Here is a 22124-nt window from a genome sequence, read left to right on the forward strand (position 1 = left end):
GAGAACCAAGCTGAGGAACAGCATGATCTTCCAATACCTGAAGAATGAAGAGAAGGATATAAAGGCAGATTGCAGACACCAGCAGAATCTCACCGAGTTCTAATTTCACTGTGCTAAACCCAAGTCAGCCTAATGCAAAAATGTGTAACTCCTAAGGCATGGAGCGTGAGTTTAAAATGTACCATCTTTCTATACAAACAGCCCATTGTGATTGTTGTAAGTCAGTTAGGAAAAGGAGATATGGGGACTTGTAAGAGATTTGTTGTAGAAAAAAAAAAAAAAAATCACTGTATGCAGCAGCCTATAATTGAATTATTTCTGTAGTAAATAAAAAGTTCATTTTCTAAATGAAAAGCCAGTTGTGGATACATGTATGGAGTTGCCAACATCACTCAGGTTTTGTTGATACTCTGAAAAAGATCTTATGTTCTAATCCAGCTAGTGTCCAGCTTTAAAAACTGCATGATCATACTTGAAGACCAATTAAAAGTATCTGCAGAATTTGGGAGCTCGTAATTTGGAAGTGACTGAGGTGAGACGAACTTGGAATTGAGGAGTCGAGACAAGATTCCAATAACTTGCTAATCTGATCCTCGGATTTATCAGAAATAATATTTCCAGTACTAACAGGGAACTACCAGTGCAACCGTACACGGTATTTGCAGTAACTCATCTCAAATGCTGTATACAATTCTGGCTACCTGTATTCAAAAAAGAGTGGCTAAAACTTGAGGGAAGAGAAGAACTGGACTCCCGGAATGGGCAGCCTTTCTTTCAAAGGAGTTGAGAGACTGATCAGAGGCAAAGATATATTTAAGTGTAATCCGTAACTGGTAGAGACAGACATAAAATCCATGATGCTAGTCTACCACAAACAATTACATGGTGGAGAAAGAGGAGACTAATGTGAATGCCTCAGATCACATTCTTCTTCATGGCACTGAGAAAATATTAATTTATAATACAGCTTTGTCATGCAGCTACACAAAACAAAATAATTGTCCTACCATTTGGAAGAATTGTAGGTTCCCAGATTTTCAAAAGTTTTGTAAGTTCAATCATAAACCTGGAATAGGGCTCGGTAAAAATGTTATCTATTCTACCATTCTCAAACAGGTACTACGAGAGAAAAAAAAGGAAGACATACAGTTTGTGATTATGTAACATTGCAGAGAAGATACAGGACATCAGATTATTTTTCTTTCTTATGTCCCAGTGTCTTATGGTCCAAAACACTTTGTTGAAATCTTCAGTAAGATATCAAATCAAATTTTCTGCAGAGGCTGGGACCTCCCCAGTATGAAATGAGAGATTTAGGCAAGAATTATTGTTAATATTCCAAGCTCTAGAGCTGTTTTTTGAAAAATCATCATCCTCTAAGTGTGTTAAACATTCTGGCAAAAAAGTACGCCTATAATAACCAGACGAGTTACTGAATATTTTTCTGTTGAGAAGAACTTCACATGCTAATACCTCCTGATAACAGATATAGGCCCAGCGCTAGGCTGCTGAAACAGTCTGACTTACAGTATCAAAGTCCCCTCAACTCTTGTCAAGCAGCAGTTAAAAAATGTTCTCTACAAGCCAGGAGTGCGTATCAGTAAGTCAAAACTGGAACACTCAAAAACTGCTGATACTCCTCGAGCTTATCAATAGCACTTTGAATTTTAACTCTTTCTGCAATTTTTTCAAGTATAGCCAGGAAAAAAAAAAAAAAGAATTAAGAGAATTCCATGCCTAGTCAAATGATAGGTTTTACATTAGAAGTAACTTTTGATTCCTTATCTTCAAATGACTGTTTAAGGAAAGGAACAAGCAGGCTAGTCAAAAAAAAGCCCCTAACAGAAATACACAGAACTTCTGTTTTATACAGAAGTTAACATTACACTAGGTTTGTACTGCAACTGTTTCAAGGCAGGCAGCAAGGATTTCTTAAATTAATCTTAGCATTCATTAATTTCAATGCAATTATTCCCATTGTATTTTTTCTCTAAGTATTGCCGACTCAACAGGTATCTGTCTAGCCACTGAAGGAGCTCAGTCTTTGCTGGGTAACCTCTTCCATGTAAACCTGTATATTAGGAGAGTGTTCTCCAGCTATTTTACATCTGAAACATTCTATCATAAAGCAAATATTTCTGAGGAGCAAATCTTATACATGAAAAAGGATCAAAAAGGAACCAAACCCAAAGATGTGTGCCTAGGCAGAAACACCTAACCCTCCACGCCACACTCCTCCCAAGTACAGAAGAAGCTGCTCACTCTGGTCATAACATAGTCCAGGCAAATTAGTCAAATATGGGATTAACACAGGCTAAGAATAAAGCACAAAAAAGACACATTCTTGCCTCCTCTACAAAAACCAAGCAGCTGCATGGGACCACGGATACAAAGCATAAATAACCAGAGCAAGTTTCGTATGTTCTCGGCGATACCCTAATTTTCTGAGTTACCTGCTGAATTCCAAGGCACAAGTATAAGATGCTGTCAGGATCGTATTTTTCTCCATTTGGTCTCCGCACCTCTTGAATAAACTGGCACAAGCCAAAACTCAGCTCAGCAAAAGTGCATGAGAGAATGTCCTCCTTGAGTTTCACAGGACGAACTGTGGCCAAGAAAGTTATGAGAAAAATTAACTTAATTCGACAGATTAAATCTTCACCTGTTCCTTATTATTTCACACGGGCAGAACGATGAAATCTTGTATCTCATACATGAAGTACCTTGTATGACTAAAGTGTGAACTATTTCCTATCTGTTGGCTAACAACTAAATGAGGATTTGGCCAATAAAAAAGAAACCACCTGCATGTGCAACGAGTACAAATGCTGCAGCCGAGTAGTAAGGCTGCAGGTGTTTAAAGCTAAGGCACCTGAACGTTAGGGAGTGTGCTGGACCCAAAGACGTGGCGTGGCCACGGCTGCGTGTCCTCGAGGCCAGCAGCATGGGGCTGACAAATAGGTTTCACCTCTGTAGCTGGACTCAGGGGAATCCTGAGTGAGAGAAAGGTCTTGAGAGTTTCCTGATAGCTCTGGACATGAGTTGAGCGCAGCATAATCAACCCCTTAAAGGGAGGAGGAATGGAGCTTAAGGGGCCACGCACTGGATTCAAAAAGGGAAGCAGAGCAACCAGGGGATGGATCCATCAAAGAATCTGCAGGGAAATTACCAGGGTTGGCTGCTCCACAGCCTACAAAAGTGTTTGCCTGGGATTAAGCAGGAAACCTTTCTGGGAGGGGTGGGGGTGCACACAGTTTCCTGGAGCTGACTGGAATATTTGCTTCCTTAGCCACAAGAAGAAAACACAGTAACTCATGTGATTACTTTTCTTCTGGGAAACCAAAACCAGCTGTTCTCATGTAATGACAGTAAAAATTCCAAATAAGAGGAAAAAGCAGATCTCATTCTAACTAGAATTTTTCCCTTTGCAATCTTTCTTACCTAAGCCCTGCCATGCTTAGTTCTTTAGATTGCAGAAGTATTTAATATGGTTTACTCTCTTCCCCATCATGCCCAGAAAGCTCAGTCATATTCCTAACTTAAACTCTCTGCTTGACTCTGAAACATTGTCCACAAAACTCTCAGTGCAAGAGATCTGAGACCAGGGAAAAGGGGAGTTAAGACACTGCCAAACCCCAGGACTGCTGTGCTTTTCTAAAAAAAAATAAATCCATAATTAGAAAAACAAACTAAAGTGACATTTATATTGTCATTATTATCTATCACCCTAGTGAGACATAAGGATCAGTTTATGCCTTTTAAAGTTGGTTTCAGGCAGGGTGCAGCACCGAATGGGTAGACTTTTGGAAGGTTTCTTTCCAGCTGTGAAGCCTAGAAATAAGGTGTTAAGTTTTTTATGTTGTAGCACACTTTTTTTTTTTTTCTTCTCAGCAAACAGTTATGCTGACAAACAAATACTTTGTGAGTGTGTCAGCTACAGATGAAAAGGATGGGGCCAAGACAGTGTTGTCAACTTGGAATTATGGCCTGATAATAGCTCAGTAAAGGCCTTGCTGCTGCATGAAGCATCTCTTCTACAAATGAAGAATTTTTACATGCAAATGTACACAAAGTGAAGGTTGAAAGACTAATATTTCTAATTTTTAAAAGAAATCTGGTATTTTAGAGACTGTTTTAATAGGTAACAGATCAATTAAGCATGTAATAGCCACGAATTTTAAATACATGAAAAAGTGCAAGACGGTATTCCGTAAAATCTTTTCTCCACTCACAGATCTTTTAAAACTCAATACCTAATCCTCATTTTTATTTGAACAACATATCACACCAAGTGCTCTTCAACTAATTCTTTCTGTTTCCACTGAGAGAGAAAAAAATTACCTGAAAACTTCAGGTCCCCTGGTTCCTCCTGTGCATTCTTCCATTGGACCCAGTTTTTCCAGGCATTTACCCCATACATATACTTCAGGGTCATCCCAGAAACAGAGCACCCTGGGTAGGAACCCTGCATCAGATTCCGGGGCTCTACAGAAACTACAGACTTCTTCCGTCCCTACAGGCAAACAAACAGATCAAAACAAAGGAACATTTAATAAGCTCTTCATCTACGGATGCTTAACTTGATCTCACATAAAAAGGCCATTATGCTGACACGTAACAAAATTCTACTCTCATGACAAATCTGAGTGTGTACGTATTTTTAGAATGTGAACAAATACTAACCACATTTTACAGAAAAGGTGCAATAAAATACAATAATTCTCACTCTGATAAATAGGCACAGAAATATATGCCTCTCTAGCTACACAAACAAAAACTTATTCTTTCCTCCTGTACATTATGACACTACTTAAAAAGATAACTCTTTTGGAGGTTTTTTTTTAAATGATACACATCTAAAAACCATTCTGCACTAAAAAGAGCATTTATTCTACCTAGTTGTGGAGCAGAAAGAAAGAAAATCTTATCTTATATAGCAGAACAGGAAAAAAAATACAGCGTAGTTAAACATTTTCACCCTGGAGCAGTATTTTTTTACTTCTGACAAAAAAGCATGCACATAATGTTATTACTTCAAACGCGAGGAACTTGTGTTCCAGGAGTTACTTTCTCACCCGTCTTTTTGGCTGTGGGAAACCATCTCTGTGTCTCCGTCTTGCTCGTGAACGTGAATGCAAACCCAGTCCTTTACTGAGAGGGTCAAATGAGTCTGAAGTCAAATCAACACCATTAAGAGTTTAATTATATGATTTAACAGCCCAGGTAGAAGTGTCACTTAGATACCGTGGAATACCTTCCAGTTTGCAATCACACCTGCACATTCAAATAAGGCTTCACCTTGGAATAATTAGACAATCTATGTACCTTCTGTATAAAGAGAGTAAATTCTCAGAAGAGGAAAAAAGCACTCCCCAAACAGTGGGTTATACCTAAGGACAGAGGAGTGATAAATTCAAAGGAGTCAAGGCTACCTGCTCCTCCTGTCAGGGCTTTTGTAGAATGGTGTCTTTAAAGATACCAGTAACATTTTTAAAATGGTAATTTTTTGTAGAGCTGCTGTGTTATTGCAGCTTTAAATATCCAGTTTCACTACATGAAAACACATACCCTTCATAAGCAGGCTGCTGGTACAATGCTTACTCAGAAAATTGTGTGTACTTCTATACAACAGTGCGTTTTTCTTCACATGATACTGACCTGATGGAAAATCTGCCTCCAGGTCCTGCTCCACATCACCTTTGGAGAACTGCTTTAGTTCTGGATCTGGCTCTGGCAGGGCATTTGATCGTAAGGCATAGTGATTTAACTCATCCTCCCAGCTGTGGGGAGTGGACACTGCTTCTGATTCGAGATCTCCACTGTAAGTGCTACCTTGGTCTGTAACGAGAGTGATCAGATATACCATGTGCTATAGGAAAGGGCAGACAAAGAGAAAGGTTTGCAAGAAAAGGTACCTCAGGATCAAAATTCATTTGCAAACAACAAAAATAAAAAATTTAACTGACCTTTCTCAAATATCTTGGGATCCAGGAAGAGCTCATGCTCAGATGTTTGAGAACCTTTAGAAAAAGAAGGAAATCTGCATCTAACAAACGACTGACAGCTTACATAACTCACAGAAAATACTCTGAACACCAAAAAACTCTGCATTCGGTGATAACACTAACAGACATGATGCGTCTTCTCCACTACAGTTCTCCTAACAGCTTTCTACCTTGGTCATGCTATTATGGGAGAAACAGAAATGCAGAACTGATCCACGTTTTCCAAACGTTTCCATCCCTCCCTGTTTGTTATTTGAGTCGTCTGTAGACAAGTAAGATATTTTGTTCATTTCTTTTCAGCCTGTTCCACTTTTATTACATGGAACAATTACTATCCAACACATTCTAACTTGCATCACCCTTCAAGAATCCAACATAAAAAGCCTGATAGGAAAATATTCTTGTAAAGCAGCTGCTCTGTCTTCTTGATTTTGACTTCTTCTGCTAACGCATGGTGTCCTGACCTGGAGATTACTACCTCCAGTCATCTGCTACTGTCAGCAAAAGTCAAATCATCACCTAGGATCAGGGAAAGGGAATGCAAAGACATGTAAGCCACTGTCAGTGCTCAGTGTCTCACGTGGGTTCTATGCTAAGCACAGCACCTCTGTGACACTACAAAAGCTTCAGAAAGGTACAACTATAACCAGCACCTGAGATGGGAACTATGGAGGAAGACCAGGTTAGTCTTAGAAGAAAATACTTTTTCAAAATAAAGAATATTGTACACAGAGGCAGAATTATCTCCAAATACACAGTTTAGCTGAATTCCCGGAAAGGCTCCTCATTTTAAAAGAATAACTAATCAAAATTGCTAAGACATGACATAAGCATTATAGTCCTGTCTAGGTTGGCACTTTACCTGCATGAACACTTTCACTGTGGATAATAAATGTTGGTAAGACAACAGGACCATTTAACTTGGCAGGCACACGGGGGAGCAGCCAGTATAGGCCCTACATCTATTTCTCTACCTATTTTCCATGATGAGAGGACCTTCACCTCACTGAATTTAGTTTCCTTTTTAAAAACACCACATACCACCATGAGAGTGTGTTTTTTCTTTCTCCTCATCTTCTGCAATCATTTCTGCCATCTGAAGGAGATCAGCTTCAAAGGGATTTGTGGGAACCTTTTCCTTGATATCCTGAATAGTTTCAATGACCTTATCAGCGTTTTCCAGGGTAGTTGGGAAGAGCATGGGAACGGGTACCTATGGAACATGTGGAAAATGTTAGAGCATGTTTGGGGGTGAAGGGAAACAGCAAATACGCAAGGGAGATTCCTCTCACTTATTTTTACATATATTTTAGGACTACTGAATTTAACTTCAAAATAACTCCAGCCTGGAGTTTCATTTCTGCAATAACTCTACAAATTGGTAGTTTTGTGCGATGATGCTTAACCAAACATGATGCAATAAGGAAAGAAACGGCTTCAAGGACTCCAAACCCCACTTGCATGACTAGTCACAAACCCCAGTGACACCGCGCTGTGTCCTGTTCAGAATCAAGACTGTACACCACTTCCCTCGTGAACTGAGGTGTAACTTACAGGTACTGGCATCCCAAGTGGAACTGGTGTGTACTGAGTGTAGAGGTGAAGGGGCACTGGCACAAACACCGGTACAGGAACGGGTACCACAATGATCTGCGGTGGAACTACTACTTCTTCTGTTACAGCAAAAATAGAACAAAACAAAGATTGTTTAACCACATGACTATCCAGTACACTCCAGAGTGTCCGTGATAATTGTTTGGACTTCTGCCTGTAACTCAGTGTGTGCAGTACCACGCCTCACAGTCATCTTTCACTTTAACATTGTTGTAACAAGTACTACTACTACAGTTTGGAAAGAAACAGCACTGGGACTAGAATGCTGGAAGAGAAGAGAGTGGAAATAAGTATTAAATACTAACGTCTGCATCCAAGTAAATGGCGTGTTACTGCAATTATCTCACAACTAACTACAAGACCATAAGAAGGTATCATTATAAAAAAAACCCTACAATCTTCTCACTTAATTTCTTTCTCACTGAGAGGTTTGCATCAAGGCTGGATACCCTAAACTCTTTCTATAGTAACAATGATGAAAAAAAAGCACTTCCTCAATGGCAATCTGGACTATGTAATAGCCTTTGAAGGTGTTTCTGCTTCCCCCCAGCCTTCCCACAGAGGGAGCTTAGAGCAAACATGCATCTAATGAAATGATCTTAGAAACAGGGACTTATTTTCAGAGGTTCTTAGTATCTGTATCTAATAACTAAAAAAAGTGAGAGTTGAAATAATCTTTGAAAAATCATGCACTTTATTAAAATAAGCCTGCTCTTGTGGCTTGAGCTGTGAGAGCTAAGAACTCACAAATTCTGTCCTCAGGAAAACAAGTTCCTTTCCCTCCATAGCCTTTTCCATGTCACTTAACCACTTCATTCCCCACAGTTAAAATGACTGCAGAACGCTAAAGATGAGTTAAAGCAAATCTCAAGATTCATCGCACATGAAGCTCTACGGATTTCAAAGAATAGCACAAATATTTTACATATGTAAGGCAAACTGCTACTTGGAAAATACCACACAACAATCTGAAAACTATTTAAGGTTTTAAAATATCTTAAAAAATAATTCTTTGTTCCATAAATCACGCATTACTTTCTCAACTGCAATACCGGACTTTTATAAACGGGGTAGAGGTTAGATACATACCTGTCTGGCATTCTTTGTTTTGTGTGTGAGGTTTGCATGAGGTGGCCTTAGTCTGTGTGATTGGCTTGCACAACAATGCTTTGTTTTTTAGAAGCCTAGGTGGTTGCGATGGTGGTAGCTTTAGGGCATCTGTCTGAGTACTAGCCTGTGCAGAAAAACAGAAACGGGGGCAGAGTCAATATTGGTTGGAAGGATATCGTAAGATTAGTATTTGTTCTCTACTATGGGAGGTTGAACAATTCACAACACTCCTTGCTGATAAAAACGGTCATTTAAAAACTATTGCAAAACCGGCTTGCTAATGTATCTGGTGCATTCTGGTCTTCACCTCAATTTATTTTAATCAAACAATAGGCTTTTTTTTTTTTTTTTTTTTTTTCCTGTTAACTGTGCAGTGAACAAATCTGCAAGAATGTTTGGTTTCTGTAGTCAAATAACCTTATACTTTTGACCTTGGAATCTTACTGATGGCAAAGATATAAAGAGGAGTTGTGTTAAGATGCTTTTGACGACTGAAAGTCTGGCTGATACAGATGCTCAAAAAACTTAGTAAATTGATGTGAAACCATCAAAAAGAAATAAAAGTGAAAAATGAACACAAATGCTGGCAGTATAACTTCCTGTTTACACACAGACTGACTATTCATGCTCATAATAATTTCAGGTCCTGCTAACTCTAATTTTCAGTCATTCATTCAAATAACAGGATCTATTCCATTAAGGAAAATTCATACTCTAATCCATAAATGACACTTCAGCTAAAAGCAAGGGTGTCGGTCTTCCAGAACCTAAGAGCCTATTCCAGAACCTATTTTAAGAGAGTTGCAAGATGTATATATACCACATTCCTCAAAGAGCTCAAGAACAGGAACTCTAGGAGTTACTCACAGCTAAGTGGTGACAACGGTTCCCCACAGCTCTGCTACCACACTACAGGGAGTGGGAAAGCCGAGCTGCAAGAGCTGGGTCATGGCAGCCCCAGCAGCCCACGCTGGTCCCCTTCCTCCCATGCCAGCCCTACAGACATCACATCCCACTTCTGGGCACAGAAGGTAGTCACAAGTACAGGAGCCACCCATGAATTGCTTGAGAACTACAGCCATCTCAAGAGCTACAATTTAAGAAGCTTTGTCATAAAACATCAATCTGTCAGTGGACACAAAAAAATTTTTATACCATACAAGTTCTATCCGTTTAAAAAAAAGTATCTGCAAGCTTGATGAGTTTTAAATCCCAATCACAACCAGGAAAAGCGATTACAAAATGAACAGTGCAAAATTCTTGGATACTTTACTTGTTATTAATACAATCTGGCCAAAAGTGAGAAAGAGTCTCTTGTAAAACTTACATCTCCTATTATTTTTGCTGTCACAGTAGGGACTGCACCTGTGAAGAAAAAACATACAATAGCCTGTGTACTTATCATCAAGGACCACAGTCCATAGTCTGCCAAGGTCAAGAAAAAGGAATTCCCATCCAACCTCATTCCCCGGTATATGTACATAGGTTTAAATCATTATTTATACCTAGGTAAAGGAAGGAAAAAACTAACCATCTGCACTGATGTGAAGCATAATGAAGGAGTGGCTGTTGTCCTCAAAAGTAGAAAAGATTCCAGAACAAATATAAATGTTCAGGAATAGAGACTTAAAAATACGGGCATCATATTCAGCAGTCTTACCCTGTAAAACATTGTTGGAATTAACCGTAGGCTGGGCAGCAGGGGTGCTTGCAAGGGACACCACGTTTGCTATGACAGGGGTTGAGTCCTTTCTCAAAGAAGAAGGGCCTGATGAGGAAGCTGGTGCCATAGAAAGGTTTGCTGGACAGAGTGAACAGAAGAAAACTAAAATAAGCGAGAAAATAATTTATAAAACCGCATTTCTGAAACAACACCCACCCTCCAGACTCATCTCCAAATGAAAAAGCCTGCTGTATGAGAAGGGAATGGAGGTGTCAAACTGCAGCATTTCAGTTTAAATAGGAGCTGGTTCGTTTCCCAGCCACTGAAACATTTCAGAAGTTCACCACAGTATGCAAGCAGCTTTCTCTTTGTAACACTATGTGTATTGCTGCAGCACTCCGGAGACAAGAGGAGTGGATGCCTCACTGTGCTCGGTACCAAACACACGTAGTACAGGAGACCCTGACAATTAATGAACGAGGTGAATCTTATGAGGCTCTCACAGTGAGGGGAATTCTTAGCTTCTTTCCATTTGAAAGCACCGTTCCATGAATTGCCACATTTTGTCAAAAAATAGTGTCCTGAGGCACTCCACTATCCCGGCAGCCCCCAGGTCAGGTGCCTGGAGACCAGTTTTGCAAAGGCTGAAGCTGCAGGCACCCTTCCGGAGAAGCAGGGCCAACACACATTTTGCTATCCTTACTAACAGCCGAAGGTACTGACGAGACCAGGACTGTTACATCGTAAAATTACAGTCTGAAAGTACAAACTTACTCATATGTTACTCTTAATCAGGGAAAACGGCTCCCACCAGTGTAAGCAGCAGATGTGCACAAAGCTGAGGAGTATGGCCTGGTGCGTACTATAAACTTTCAGTTAACATTCTTCATTGCTTCTTGGGTACCTTACAGTTGCAGTCACCACCACTCAGTGGGAGATTATGCCCCTCTTTAGGATCAGTGCTATTTCCAGCCTTTGTTTCTCTTCTTCTTCCTGTCTTTGGGGGCCTGTCTTCCTTTCTTCCCTTTGCATTTCATTCCCTACAGAAACTCACAGTTCCTATTCCCGTGGGCTCCATTCCCACCCTCCTTCCCACTCCATCTGCTAAAATAACGAGCAAGGAAACAGCTACAGCACACATTAACCTTGGCATTGATGCTTCAAGAATCAACGCTTAAAGACAGAGAAATAGTAACTTCTTCAGATGCCTACAGACTACACAGAACTGGCTATTTTAAGTGCATGCATGGAAGTCTGTATTTAGAACCATTAAGTCTACTAATTTCATCACCTGATCTTTTTTTTGTTAAATGAACATTAACGTTCTACCCTATCTGGCTATGTATTATCAAGTACAGGAGACAAGCTAGGTATTTAACGTGTCTTCAGTAGATATCAGTACATTTTACCCCAAGAAAATAGGCCTTTGTTTTATGAAAGTGATTGGAAAGCAAGTGCTTTTTGTTTCACCTTCTTTAAAATCACAATCTAGGTTTGGTACATGGAGCAACCTCATTTCATACCTGCAGAAGTTTGAAATCATCTGAAGTAAGAGAGAGATCTAAAGCTGAGCCCATTCAATAGCAATGGGCAAGCCCCTAGCAGAGATGTTAAAAAGTTCACTGAATCGATTTTCCAAATAAATGTTAGTATCACTGTCACGCACACCAAAAGGCAATACTACTCCCAGCCTGTTTTACCTGTGTTGTTTGGGGGTGGAGGGTCAGAAACACACTGCTGATTACAGAACAACAGAATACAAAGCAGATTGCAAAAATGCTTGATCTCCCCTTGCCATTTCATGGACTCACTGAGTTTACCTTGTCTCTTACAACCATCGCACTTTGCCATCTAGGAAAACAGAGCGAGGGAGAAATTAAACACACTTGTAAACAGCAACAAAGAATACGTGTACAAAAACCTCTTTGCACCCTGCTCAGCAAATATAAAGAAATGTCTATGGGTGCATCATTTTTGCAGTGTTACACAAAGCAGCAGAACATTCAGTGTCTGTCTTCCCACAACCCATTTTTTGCTATACAGAAAACTGTTACTCAAAACTTAAGAAGGATTTACTCATCCCTCACATATATGAAATATAATGCATGGACACAGAAGTCAACTACAGGCAGTTCACTTAGCTCCTAATGTACAAAGGTTCTTTTGCTAACACATTTATATTCTAGAGGATGTTATGTCAGGATGTGGCTTACCTGGTAAAACAAAACTGTGAATTTAGACATGCACTCCTCTGAGCAGAATTCCTCCATTCTCCCCCCAAAGTGATGCTGGACCAGTTTGGGGGAAGTCTGTAAACAGTAACTGCACATTTTACAGTGGTTTCCCCAGCGCTTAGCCAAGTCATGTTTATAGAGCAGCTTACAACCTAAAAGAAGAGGAAACAGCAAAAACCCCAAACTTCAATATCAAGATGACATTTGCTCAGCACTTCTGGTTCTTGTGTTTAGTTACGCCTGTAATAATTTGTTGAAATATATCATTAAAATGTAAAGTGTGAACAAGGTCCTGTGTTTCTAAACCTAAAACCCAGTTTCCTAACCTAAAAAGATTAGATTTCTCTTTGTATCACCAATGATTTTGGCAAAACACTTCTGACTTGATTTGTCTGAGACAGTCTTGCTCTTTCTTACCTTCACTACAGAATGGTTTATCTACGCCTGAGAATCGCACCATCTCCTTGATAATTTTCTCAATTTTGCAGTATTCACACATTGCCATTACACCACTCCTCTTCTTATATTCATCACAGCAGGTCTTCCCGCAGAACTGGAACATTTTACCCTGCAACACGGCCAGAATGTTTTGGTTTTGATGTTTCACATCCCTGATAATACATTTTAACTGTTAACAAAAACTCAGAAGTACATTTATACCCTTGGAAATCAACAACAGGCAGCACTAGCAGTTAGGTCTCCCCGTTTAGCTTTATAACACAGCACAATTTTCACTAGAAAGCCCTCATCGATGTGCTTTGTCCTGAAATTAAAATAATCATTGCTGGGACCAAGAATCAGGAACATGCTTACCTAGCCAGGCAATCACAGAGTTTGGGTTTTTGAAGGTTTTTTTTTTTTCTGCTTTTAAGATCAAAGAACTACTATCAGTATTAAATGATACCAAAATCAGTTCCAAATTCTTCCATAGCAGGTCACAGTAAGCAACAGAGCAATACTGACAGGCCATTGCATATAAGCTACAATTTGCTGGGTTTCTGTTGTTGAAAAGCCCTAATCTTGATTACCTTGAAGTCAAGCAGTTCTGGTTTGGTTGCAAAACATCTGTTACAGTGCTGACACCTGAGTTTTACAACAGGGCGGGCAAAAGTGACTTGCTGGGACTGGGCAGCCAGCCTCTGTAGACCAGCTGCAGCTGAACTGCTCACGGTGCTGGGGGACACCGTCGAGGTGGTGCTGCCCGCCGACACCGTCGCCCCCGAGGGAATGCTTACAATGACTTGACCTTGCGACAGAGGAACCACTGAGGAGTTCATTCCTGCAGGCTTGTTGAACAAATTCTGCAGGAAAGCAAATCGAGGAATAGACTTTATTTTACAGTATGACGTATTTTACCCAACATCCCAGATAATTACACCATCCATTCATTATTCTGTTAACTCAGCTAAGAAGAAATCCTAGATGCCACACCTGAAAAGCCACTACACAACTGTAGCTGCAAAAATTGCGTATGCTCCCATCTGACATAGCCAAGTGATACTGAGGGTTTGATGAAGTTTTACAGCTGTTGCACTGAACTTGAACACCTGAGGGTGAAACAGAGAAGAAAAAGTGATTTATGCAACATCAAGTTGTATGGCAGATAATTTTGCACCGTGCATACAAAACCAGAGAATCTGAATGACAAGCCAAGGTACACACAGAAGCCCAAGACGAAGTTTCTACAGATTAAAAGCAGACGCTGCAGCTGTGGTGCCTGTTGCTTGCCAGATCCTTTAATTAATCTCCCAGTATCCCTAGGATGTCAGTAAGCATTTTTCTATTTTGCAAGAAAAATAGCTGAGAATATGTTTGCCTAGCTCAGTGCAACATTAAGCACAGGTAGCTAAGCTAATCACCCTGGAGAACAAGGGGCAAAACAGTCACAGTGGTGGCATGGTGTATGTCCACAGAAGTGCATTTGTCTAGCTGGGAAACCCACCAGCTGCACTTGCAAGAGCAGAAAATAGATTAAGTTTTATTATCACGTTTAAGCTCTCTAAAAACAAAGCTGCAATGGCTGTGCTGTCACTGATAGCTTTAGGGTAGAAATCTTTATGTTTCCATCTCAGTAGCTCCCTTTAAAAACAAAAAGCCATTTCCCACCCTCCCAAAAAAGAGTATCAGCTTTAACTTTCAACTTTCAATTAAGCTAGGATACAAGCTACATGAAATTATGCTTCTAAAGAAGTAAAAGGATAAACTTACCTGCAGAAGTAACCATTTTTACTCTATATGCTGACAAGCAGTTAACAGAGCAAAACATTTCAGTTTTTCCCAAGTTATTTGTGCTCTCTATCATCTCAGCCGAAGTTCTCAAAGATTTACACAGTGTGCAAGGTGTAATTTTAGCTGCTTTCTGTGGAAAAATGGAAACGGGTCATTCATTTGAAACTCAGTATTTTTATTAACCTAGAAATCAATTGCTAACATATAAAATGTTTACGAAAGTGACTGCCAGTGCACTTGAAACAGCGGTTATTTCACAGCGTATTATTTATGATGCAGATATACTTATGTGAGTTCTCCAGAGTGCTTGCTATATTCAGTTTGACCACCTGAGCCTTGGGCTCTCTCTCATTCAGGGTAAGTGCTGCTTTTGCAGCCCGGATTTAACAGTGCCCAGGCTGTCAGGGAGAAGGCTCCAAGTGCAAACTACGTGTTGTAAGAGCACGTATCGAGCACCTTGTATCAGACAACTTTGACATTCTTGCTGAGAAGTAACATTTTGCTTATGATTTTTAACACATCAGCTATGTATGTGAGCAATATTCTCATTTAACAGATGAGAAAACAAGAAAGCCAGAGAAGCAGGTTCCCTGAAGATGTATTTGATAGCAAAACAGGGAAGAGATATCTCCTGGTAATAATCACAGCTTTCAATCTATGGTCTACAGACTGCTTTTAAAAAGAGATACAGAAAGAAGCCTACCTTTCACGGACACATTTTCTGTGTTTAAAATGAAAGATTTTTAAGTTTGGAAAAACCTTTGAAAACTACTGCACCAGATCTTTTTATTATGACAGCCTTTTTTCTGTCTTTTCACTTTTTTTTCTATCAACAGCTCTTCCAGATCTTCACAGAAGGCCAGAATCGAGGATATGTTTTTAAGGATTTAAAAACACCCACAAAACCCCAGAAACTATCAGAATGTATCTGACAATTGAGTTGAATGGTGTTTAAGAATCAATAAAAAAAGAGGTTAGACTTAACCTTATAAGCTCTGAATGTACTGTATTTTCAGGAAGACTAACATATATGGGGTTTTGATGTGAGATGCAAAAGCAGCATGAAATAAATCCCTCTCCTTTCCAGCTTATTTAATTTAATTTCCAAATTTGTTTCAGAGGACAACTAATGTTGTAGGTAATTATCTGGATGAAATACTTTAACCAGATTTTTTTAATTCATTACGCCTTTCTTGGCCTAAGTGACCTGAATAATGGGACAGCAGAGTCACGTCACAAAATGGTTACACTATCTTATCAGAGGGCAATTTTTCCTGAAGTAATTGCATTAAAATAAGTCAGTCAAAAATAACTGAGCTATTATAATAAATTAAGGTTCTCTCAACTGCTCAGCTTTTCAAGAGGCTCCATTATCATCAAAATTTAAATATTAAAAATTTAAATATGAAAATCGAAATTATCGACTAATTATTACTTTTCCTCTCCACTTAATTCAAACGCTACAATTTAATACTCCAACAGGGAGCATCTCAAAGGCTGTAAAAAGTCACAGTGGCCCGCTGCTGAGTGCTCCCAGCGTGCCTCCTCTCACGCTGGAACGCTCTGGTATCCGGATCAGCAGTAAGGGGAGCACAGCAACATGTCTGGGCAAAGATTAAACAGCAAAATGGCAAAAGCAGTTATCTTAGACCAAGACAGTAACTGAAATCAGCTAATAGATTGGGTGTTTCTTAAAACACCCAAAATCTAATCGAAGACCTGATTCTGTCAAAACCTACCTGCTTGTATGCTGTCACACACGTTGGACTGCAGAATTTTTTTGACTGTCCCTCTATTTGAAGCATGTGACACTGGCCAGAGCCACTGTAGCAATAGCCTCCACAATTCTCACAGCAGTTCATGGTCAAGTTGTTAGCCGAGCGGAACTTGGAGAAGCAGGCATCGCTGCAGAGCTTGTGTACAACGTTCTGGTAATTCACTTCGTGTCTGATCTGGAAGAAAAGAAAGAATATATAACAAGGATAGAAAGAATACCGATGTTCATCTCCGGGATAGCAAGTTGTCCTGATCTAAAGGAAATTCAAATGAAAAAGAAGTTTGCAATTACCACTGCATTCTTCTGGCACATGCTGCACTTGGTTGAAATGCTGTTAGTATGAATAGTCACAACAGGTTTCCTTTTCAGTTCGTACGTAGAAAGACAAGACTGGCTGCAGAAATCCTTACTGGAGTTTGTATTGTCAAACTGGGCAGTGATGACATCCTTTGGATTTAGAATGTCTCTATGGAAAAAAGAAAAATAAACAAACAAAGAGATAAAAAATTATCTTGTCAACTTGCTGTCCCTTCTTTTTCTGCAAACTAAATATTCTCTAGAAGGTGGATTCATTTAATTTAAAGCTTTTCTTTTTGCTGATCTAAGTACCTGGCTTCACTTTTTTTTTTCATATTAGGAAAACAGTTAGGAAGTACAGTTCTCGAGTAGGTATTTTGTGAAACATTTTGGATGTGGACTTAGGAGTGGCCTATAAATATATCAAGGTGTATCATTAAATCTTTTCAAAAGGAACTCAGAGAAGTTAACTGTTTTGCACAGTCTTTACTAAAAAAAAAAATAAATAAATCACAAAGCAGGATATGTGGAATAATTCCCTTTAATAATGAGAATACCCATCATAATGGGGTAGGGGAAAAACAAAAGGTCACAATTTCTAATCACCACGTACTTCAGTCCAAATTCAGTCAGGTCTGACTGCTATTGTAAGTCTCCATCTGTCATCTATAGTTTTGTTTATTTGCTGCTGGATTTAACAAACTGAACTTCCTCCTTATTTCTTCTCTTTTATAACAGTCATTCACAGAAAAGTTTCAAAGCCCTTAAGTCAAAAAACTAGGAGGAAATATTTATATCATTTTCTTGGTTGCATGGATTCCTCCTTCGCACTTGTCAGAGGTAAACCATTTTTCAACAGAATAAGTATAAATTACAGCCAAGACTCCTGAACTTTATTACAAGATCTTTCCACACCGTGACAGCAAGTGAAAAGAATAATTAATTGAAGTCTCAAGTTTAACTTCAGTTGACCTTGTAAAACTGAAAGTCATAAATTTGTTGTTGAAGAAATGATGAACAAAGCAGCATTCCTTTTGCAAAGTAACTTTCAAAACTAAAAATAATACATATGAATAATTCTCCTCCACAAACAGACTATAGCAGAATCAGTCTGCAAAGTTATTGATTTGCCTCAAGTTAATGTTACAGTAATATGACATCTTAAAGAGCCAGCCACAAAGGTCTCCTTTTGCTACTTTGGACATAAGAATCCAAATGAACACGAAATCTTAATAATTAAAATGTTGTTTAGAGCTGAAGATTCAGGCCCGTGTTTCCAACAGGACTGTGGAAAATGTAGATCTTCTCTAAAGAATTTTTTCCAAGTAGGCTCACAAAAGCAAACCTCACCCTTCCACTCTAGGCCTAGGTAGAAAACAACTGATCTGGGTGCTGAAACCCCAACTACCTAAAAAACTCAATTCTTAATAAATTTAATCTCTCTGCATCTTACGAAAGCAGTAGTGACATATTTTGAAGAGCTAAGACGTACACAAATCTAAGCTCAATGACTGGAGCCAGATGGGAAAGTTTAGATTTTTTTTGGAATCTAAGGAAACATCTTGCCTCAAATATATTAATTTATCCACATTTTATTTCATTTTAGGGATTCAATAAATCTGTTTTCATCTGGAAGAATTACTACATAAAATATTTTTTGAAAATGTACTCTTGTTAGTGGTTTTGAGAGTGGTTTTGAGTTAGTGTTTTTTAAAATGGCAGGAAACTGTAGTGAAATACAGTTTTTCATATTTGGCTCACTCAAATCAAAAAAGACAAGATGCACACTTCACAACAGAGGCGTTTAAATCTCTGTGTACGTAAAATCCAGCTAATGAAATGGAGCTGAAAGTGGACAGACCAATTAACAGGTATCAGTATCGGCCACAATTTTTTGAAGGGAAGCGTAACAGAAGTGGACATCACAGAAACCGCGTGCCGCGCAAAAAGAGAACCCAAACCCTTCATTATCTGCTTGAATATCAATTATTACTAGAAGAAATTAAAACACTGTCCTACTTTGAGCAGCTTGAGCAGGTTTTCTTGGTAGAAGCTGGTGGGCGAGAAGCTGGAACAGTGTATCCAGTGAGGCACAGTGCGGAGCAGAAGAGCTGGGTAGAGCCTTTCCTCTGGTATGCAGTTTGCCCCTTCTGCAGGATTTTTTTACAGCCAGAACAGGAAACCCGAACAGCTGTGGTTGGAACTGAAGGAAGCATTTTACTCATGCCAGAGGATGCCACAGCAGGCTGGAAACCTGATGACAGCTGTGGAGCTAAAAAAAAACCCCAAGAACACAGAGAAAACATAGAGCAACTGTTATATATGTATTACACATAATTCGCTTGTGTGCAGGGGGCAAGCACGAAGCTTATGACTTCATCTGGGCTGCCAGGGTTTAAGGGAGAACTAAATAGCAGATGAACTTGCCATAAATACATGCCCCGTGCTGGTATTCTGCATAGTAAATTGTTTCAACTTCTCTTAAGACTGAAAATGCACTTTTAACATCCCTTTCACATTTAATTTTCCTTTGCCTCAAAAATACAATTATTTTTCAATCTCTAAACTTCACTGTCTCTAAAACAAACTGGTTTTATTCCTACTGGGGTCAGACATAGCAAATGAAATGCAGAATAAACTGCAAGACTATTTGCAAAGGTGATGTATTTTGCCGATTAAAACAAAGGTAGTCTTGCCTATTCCTTACCAAGAGGACTGCCACTGACTGAAAATACAGCACTGATTTTCAGCTCCCCTTCCTGAGTTTTTGGCTGTTGGCCGTACTCCTAAAACAAAGGGAAAGGAAAAGGAGAACAAATACACACATGTAATAACAGGTAACATGATTTCCATTCTTTCATCATGCTGTATTGAATCTTAAGGAAGAGTGAGACTCCTCAGCCTGCTCCGAAGGGCAGGCTTACAGATGTTGCTGTATGAACACCACACACAGAACCTGCTCGGAGGTTCACAGCGAACCACAACCGAGGGTGTCGTGTAGAAATGGAAAAGCCTGGCTGCCTGGTGCATTCCCCTTCCCATCTGTACTCCAAGACACCTCAGAATTCAGCCAGGCAAAGTTTAAGAGAAATCTCTGCTTTCCACTCGCACTTTCCATCTAGATGTGCTTTGCAGTCCTTGGCCCTGCTCTGCGAAACAAGCTTTGTCTTCACATTCATAGATGATAATAATGAAATACAAACTGGGACCTAGATGGTCACTGTACTGAACCATGACTTAAGTACCCTGGAGAAGCCTAAGGTGAGGCTTTGCAGCAGACCAAAGCTGGCACTACTGGAGCCAGACCACCACACCCCTGCTCAGAGTGGCTTCAGCGAGATGGGAGTAACCTCACACTTTCTACAGGACAAGAAAATCTCTACAGACAGTCGCTTGTGGAATAGCTGACATCCTATAAATTACTAGCTTACTCCACAGCAGCTATTCATACTCTGACACCATGCTTCCTGCCTGTGCTCTCCCTAGAAATCTGAACCATAAAGCAGCTTGTAACCCTCCACATGTAAATCTTAATAGGCTGAAAAGCATAATCTCTTGGAACTAGAGAGATGATAAGATTTAACCTACTTACAGTCATTTGAGAGTAGTGAGGGCATGATGTCATGTTATGACTGAGCTAAATTCACAGTTGCTGTCTGGCTGCAAGGTAAGCCAATTCAAAAATCACTGAGTAAAATTAAGCGCTCGCATCTCAGCAGCAGTGAACTGCTCCCTCAGCTTAAGCCATCTCCTAAAATCACACCTAACATCCACAGAATTCATGCTAAAATTTAACACTTCTCTTGCTCCTGTGGGAAAATTACAAGTTTCTCTACTAGGACAATCAAACTATTTCTTAACAGGTTTCCCAGGAGAACAAGCAAGAGCATCGGTTCATCACGTGAACTATCAGACAAACATTCAAGTCTCGAGTACGAGAAGCTTTTCCGCTGCGTATGCGCATGCCGTGGTGACGGGTTTTAAAGCAGCATTTTAAAAAAATCTTACATATTTTCAGAAATACAGTTTTTTAAGCATTTTAACTGCAGTTTTATCCTTAGTCAATACTAGTAAGAGAAATGGAGGCAAATCCTGACATCAACTGTGCGTGAACAAGAATAGTTTCACAGCAGCGACAACAGCGCTGAAAGCCCAGAACCTTCAGCTCCAACTATTGGCTACAGCAAGAAATGCTGTTATCTTTCAGGATGCATGAAAAAAACCTGAAAAAACGACATTAATTCCAATCTAAAGCAAAACAAAATGAACCTTCATAGTTCTCATACTTTTATGGTATCAGGCAGAGTTAATAATTACAGGATTTTACTCCAGAAATTATTATTTTAAATATGATATTTGATATTCAAATTCTTCAAGTCTTCACTTTGGCTTATTAGTATGATCTTTGATAACCACAGACATCTTGCATCGCATTCCACACAAATCAACGCAATGATGCCATCTTAGGAGGACAAAAGAATAGACAGATTTAACTAACCTACACATGGTTTGACATTATATACGCTTAAGGTAAAACAAAACCAAACAGTCTCACAGACACTGAACAAATCAGAAGGGCAGTGAAATCTGAATGATTCTAAATACTTAATTTACTACTTTATTTTATTAAGCCAAGACTATTATGGGAAAAAGAAGAAAAAATGTTGGGAAGACAGGCCCAGAGAGGAAAGGAGATATAGCAGAAGTACACAGAATGATGCTAGAAAAACTAATGCCTGGACAAGAACGCCGGCACTCTAGTGTCGATGCAAGTGGGATGAACCACTTTGGGAAGCTCTACACACCTTTAACTGCATGTAAAGTTTGGCACGTAACCCAAATGTTAGCAGTGAAGAGACAGGAATTGCAACACAGATCATTCCCCCGGTGTCAAACAGCAAACCAGTGGCAAAGAGAACAGTCAGAGCTCAGCAATCCTTTACCCAGCACCGCTCAATCCACAGGTCAGACTTTCTCCATTTTGTAATTATTGGGACTTTTACCTCTATTGTCATTAAAAAATGTCAGTCTCAAATGGGAAAGTCACTTAAACACATGCTAAAATTTACTTCACCGACATGTACATATTTAAATATTTTGCTAAGGTAAGACCTCTAAGTGTTAATTTAAAACAAGAACAAACAATGAACCACTGTGCTCGCAAAAATAACCTTTAAGAGGGAAGTAGCAGGAAT

At 39.4% G+C, this 22124-nt stretch overlaps 1 protein-coding gene across 2 annotated transcripts in view; it reads right to left on the bottom strand.

Moving 5' to 3' along the window:
- The window catches only part of LOC141970051 (zinc finger MYM-type protein 4-like), a 47756-nt gene that overhangs the window by 9051 nt on the left and 16581 nt on the right, over positions 1 to 22124 (bottom strand). The window contains exons 6-27 of one of the 2 annotated variants that reach the window (XM_074926388.1): positions 19637 to 19715; positions 18949 to 19201; positions 16924 to 17098; positions 16595 to 16807; positions 14835 to 14985; positions 14058 to 14173; positions 13655 to 13927; positions 13044 to 13194; positions 12606 to 12778; positions 12093 to 12243; positions 10390 to 10530; positions 10057 to 10094; positions 8709 to 8853; positions 7560 to 7678; positions 7047 to 7218; positions 5967 to 6020; positions 5659 to 5838; positions 5076 to 5170; positions 4342 to 4513; positions 2969 to 3064; positions 2454 to 2605; positions 1008 to 1119 (exon numbers count right to left, since the gene is read on the bottom strand). In XM_074926388.1, coding sequence (XP_074782489.1) covers positions 1008 to 1119; positions 2454 to 2605; positions 2969 to 3064; positions 4342 to 4513; positions 5076 to 5170; positions 5659 to 5838; positions 5967 to 6020; positions 7047 to 7218; positions 7560 to 7678; positions 8709 to 8853; positions 10057 to 10094; positions 10390 to 10530; positions 12093 to 12243; positions 12606 to 12778; positions 13044 to 13194; positions 13655 to 13927; positions 14058 to 14173; positions 14835 to 14985; positions 16595 to 16807; positions 16924 to 17098; positions 18949 to 19201; positions 19637 to 19715 — 3211 coding nt within the window. The remainder of the gene's footprint in view (positions 1 to 1007; positions 1120 to 2453; positions 2606 to 2968; positions 3065 to 4341; positions 4514 to 5075; positions 5171 to 5658; positions 5839 to 5966; positions 6021 to 7046; positions 7219 to 7559; positions 7679 to 8708; positions 8854 to 10056; positions 10095 to 10389; positions 10531 to 12092; positions 12244 to 12605; positions 12779 to 13043; positions 13195 to 13654; positions 13928 to 14057; positions 14174 to 14834; positions 14986 to 16594; positions 16808 to 16923; positions 17099 to 18948; positions 19202 to 19636; positions 19716 to 22124) is intronic. The other variant, XM_074926389.1, reaches the window with a different exon arrangement.

This window comes from Athene noctua, chromosome 24, assembly GCF_965140245.1.
Source record: "Athene noctua chromosome 24, bAthNoc1.hap1.1, whole genome shotgun sequence".
NCBI lineage: Eukaryota > Metazoa > Chordata > Aves > Strigiformes > Strigidae > Athene > Athene noctua.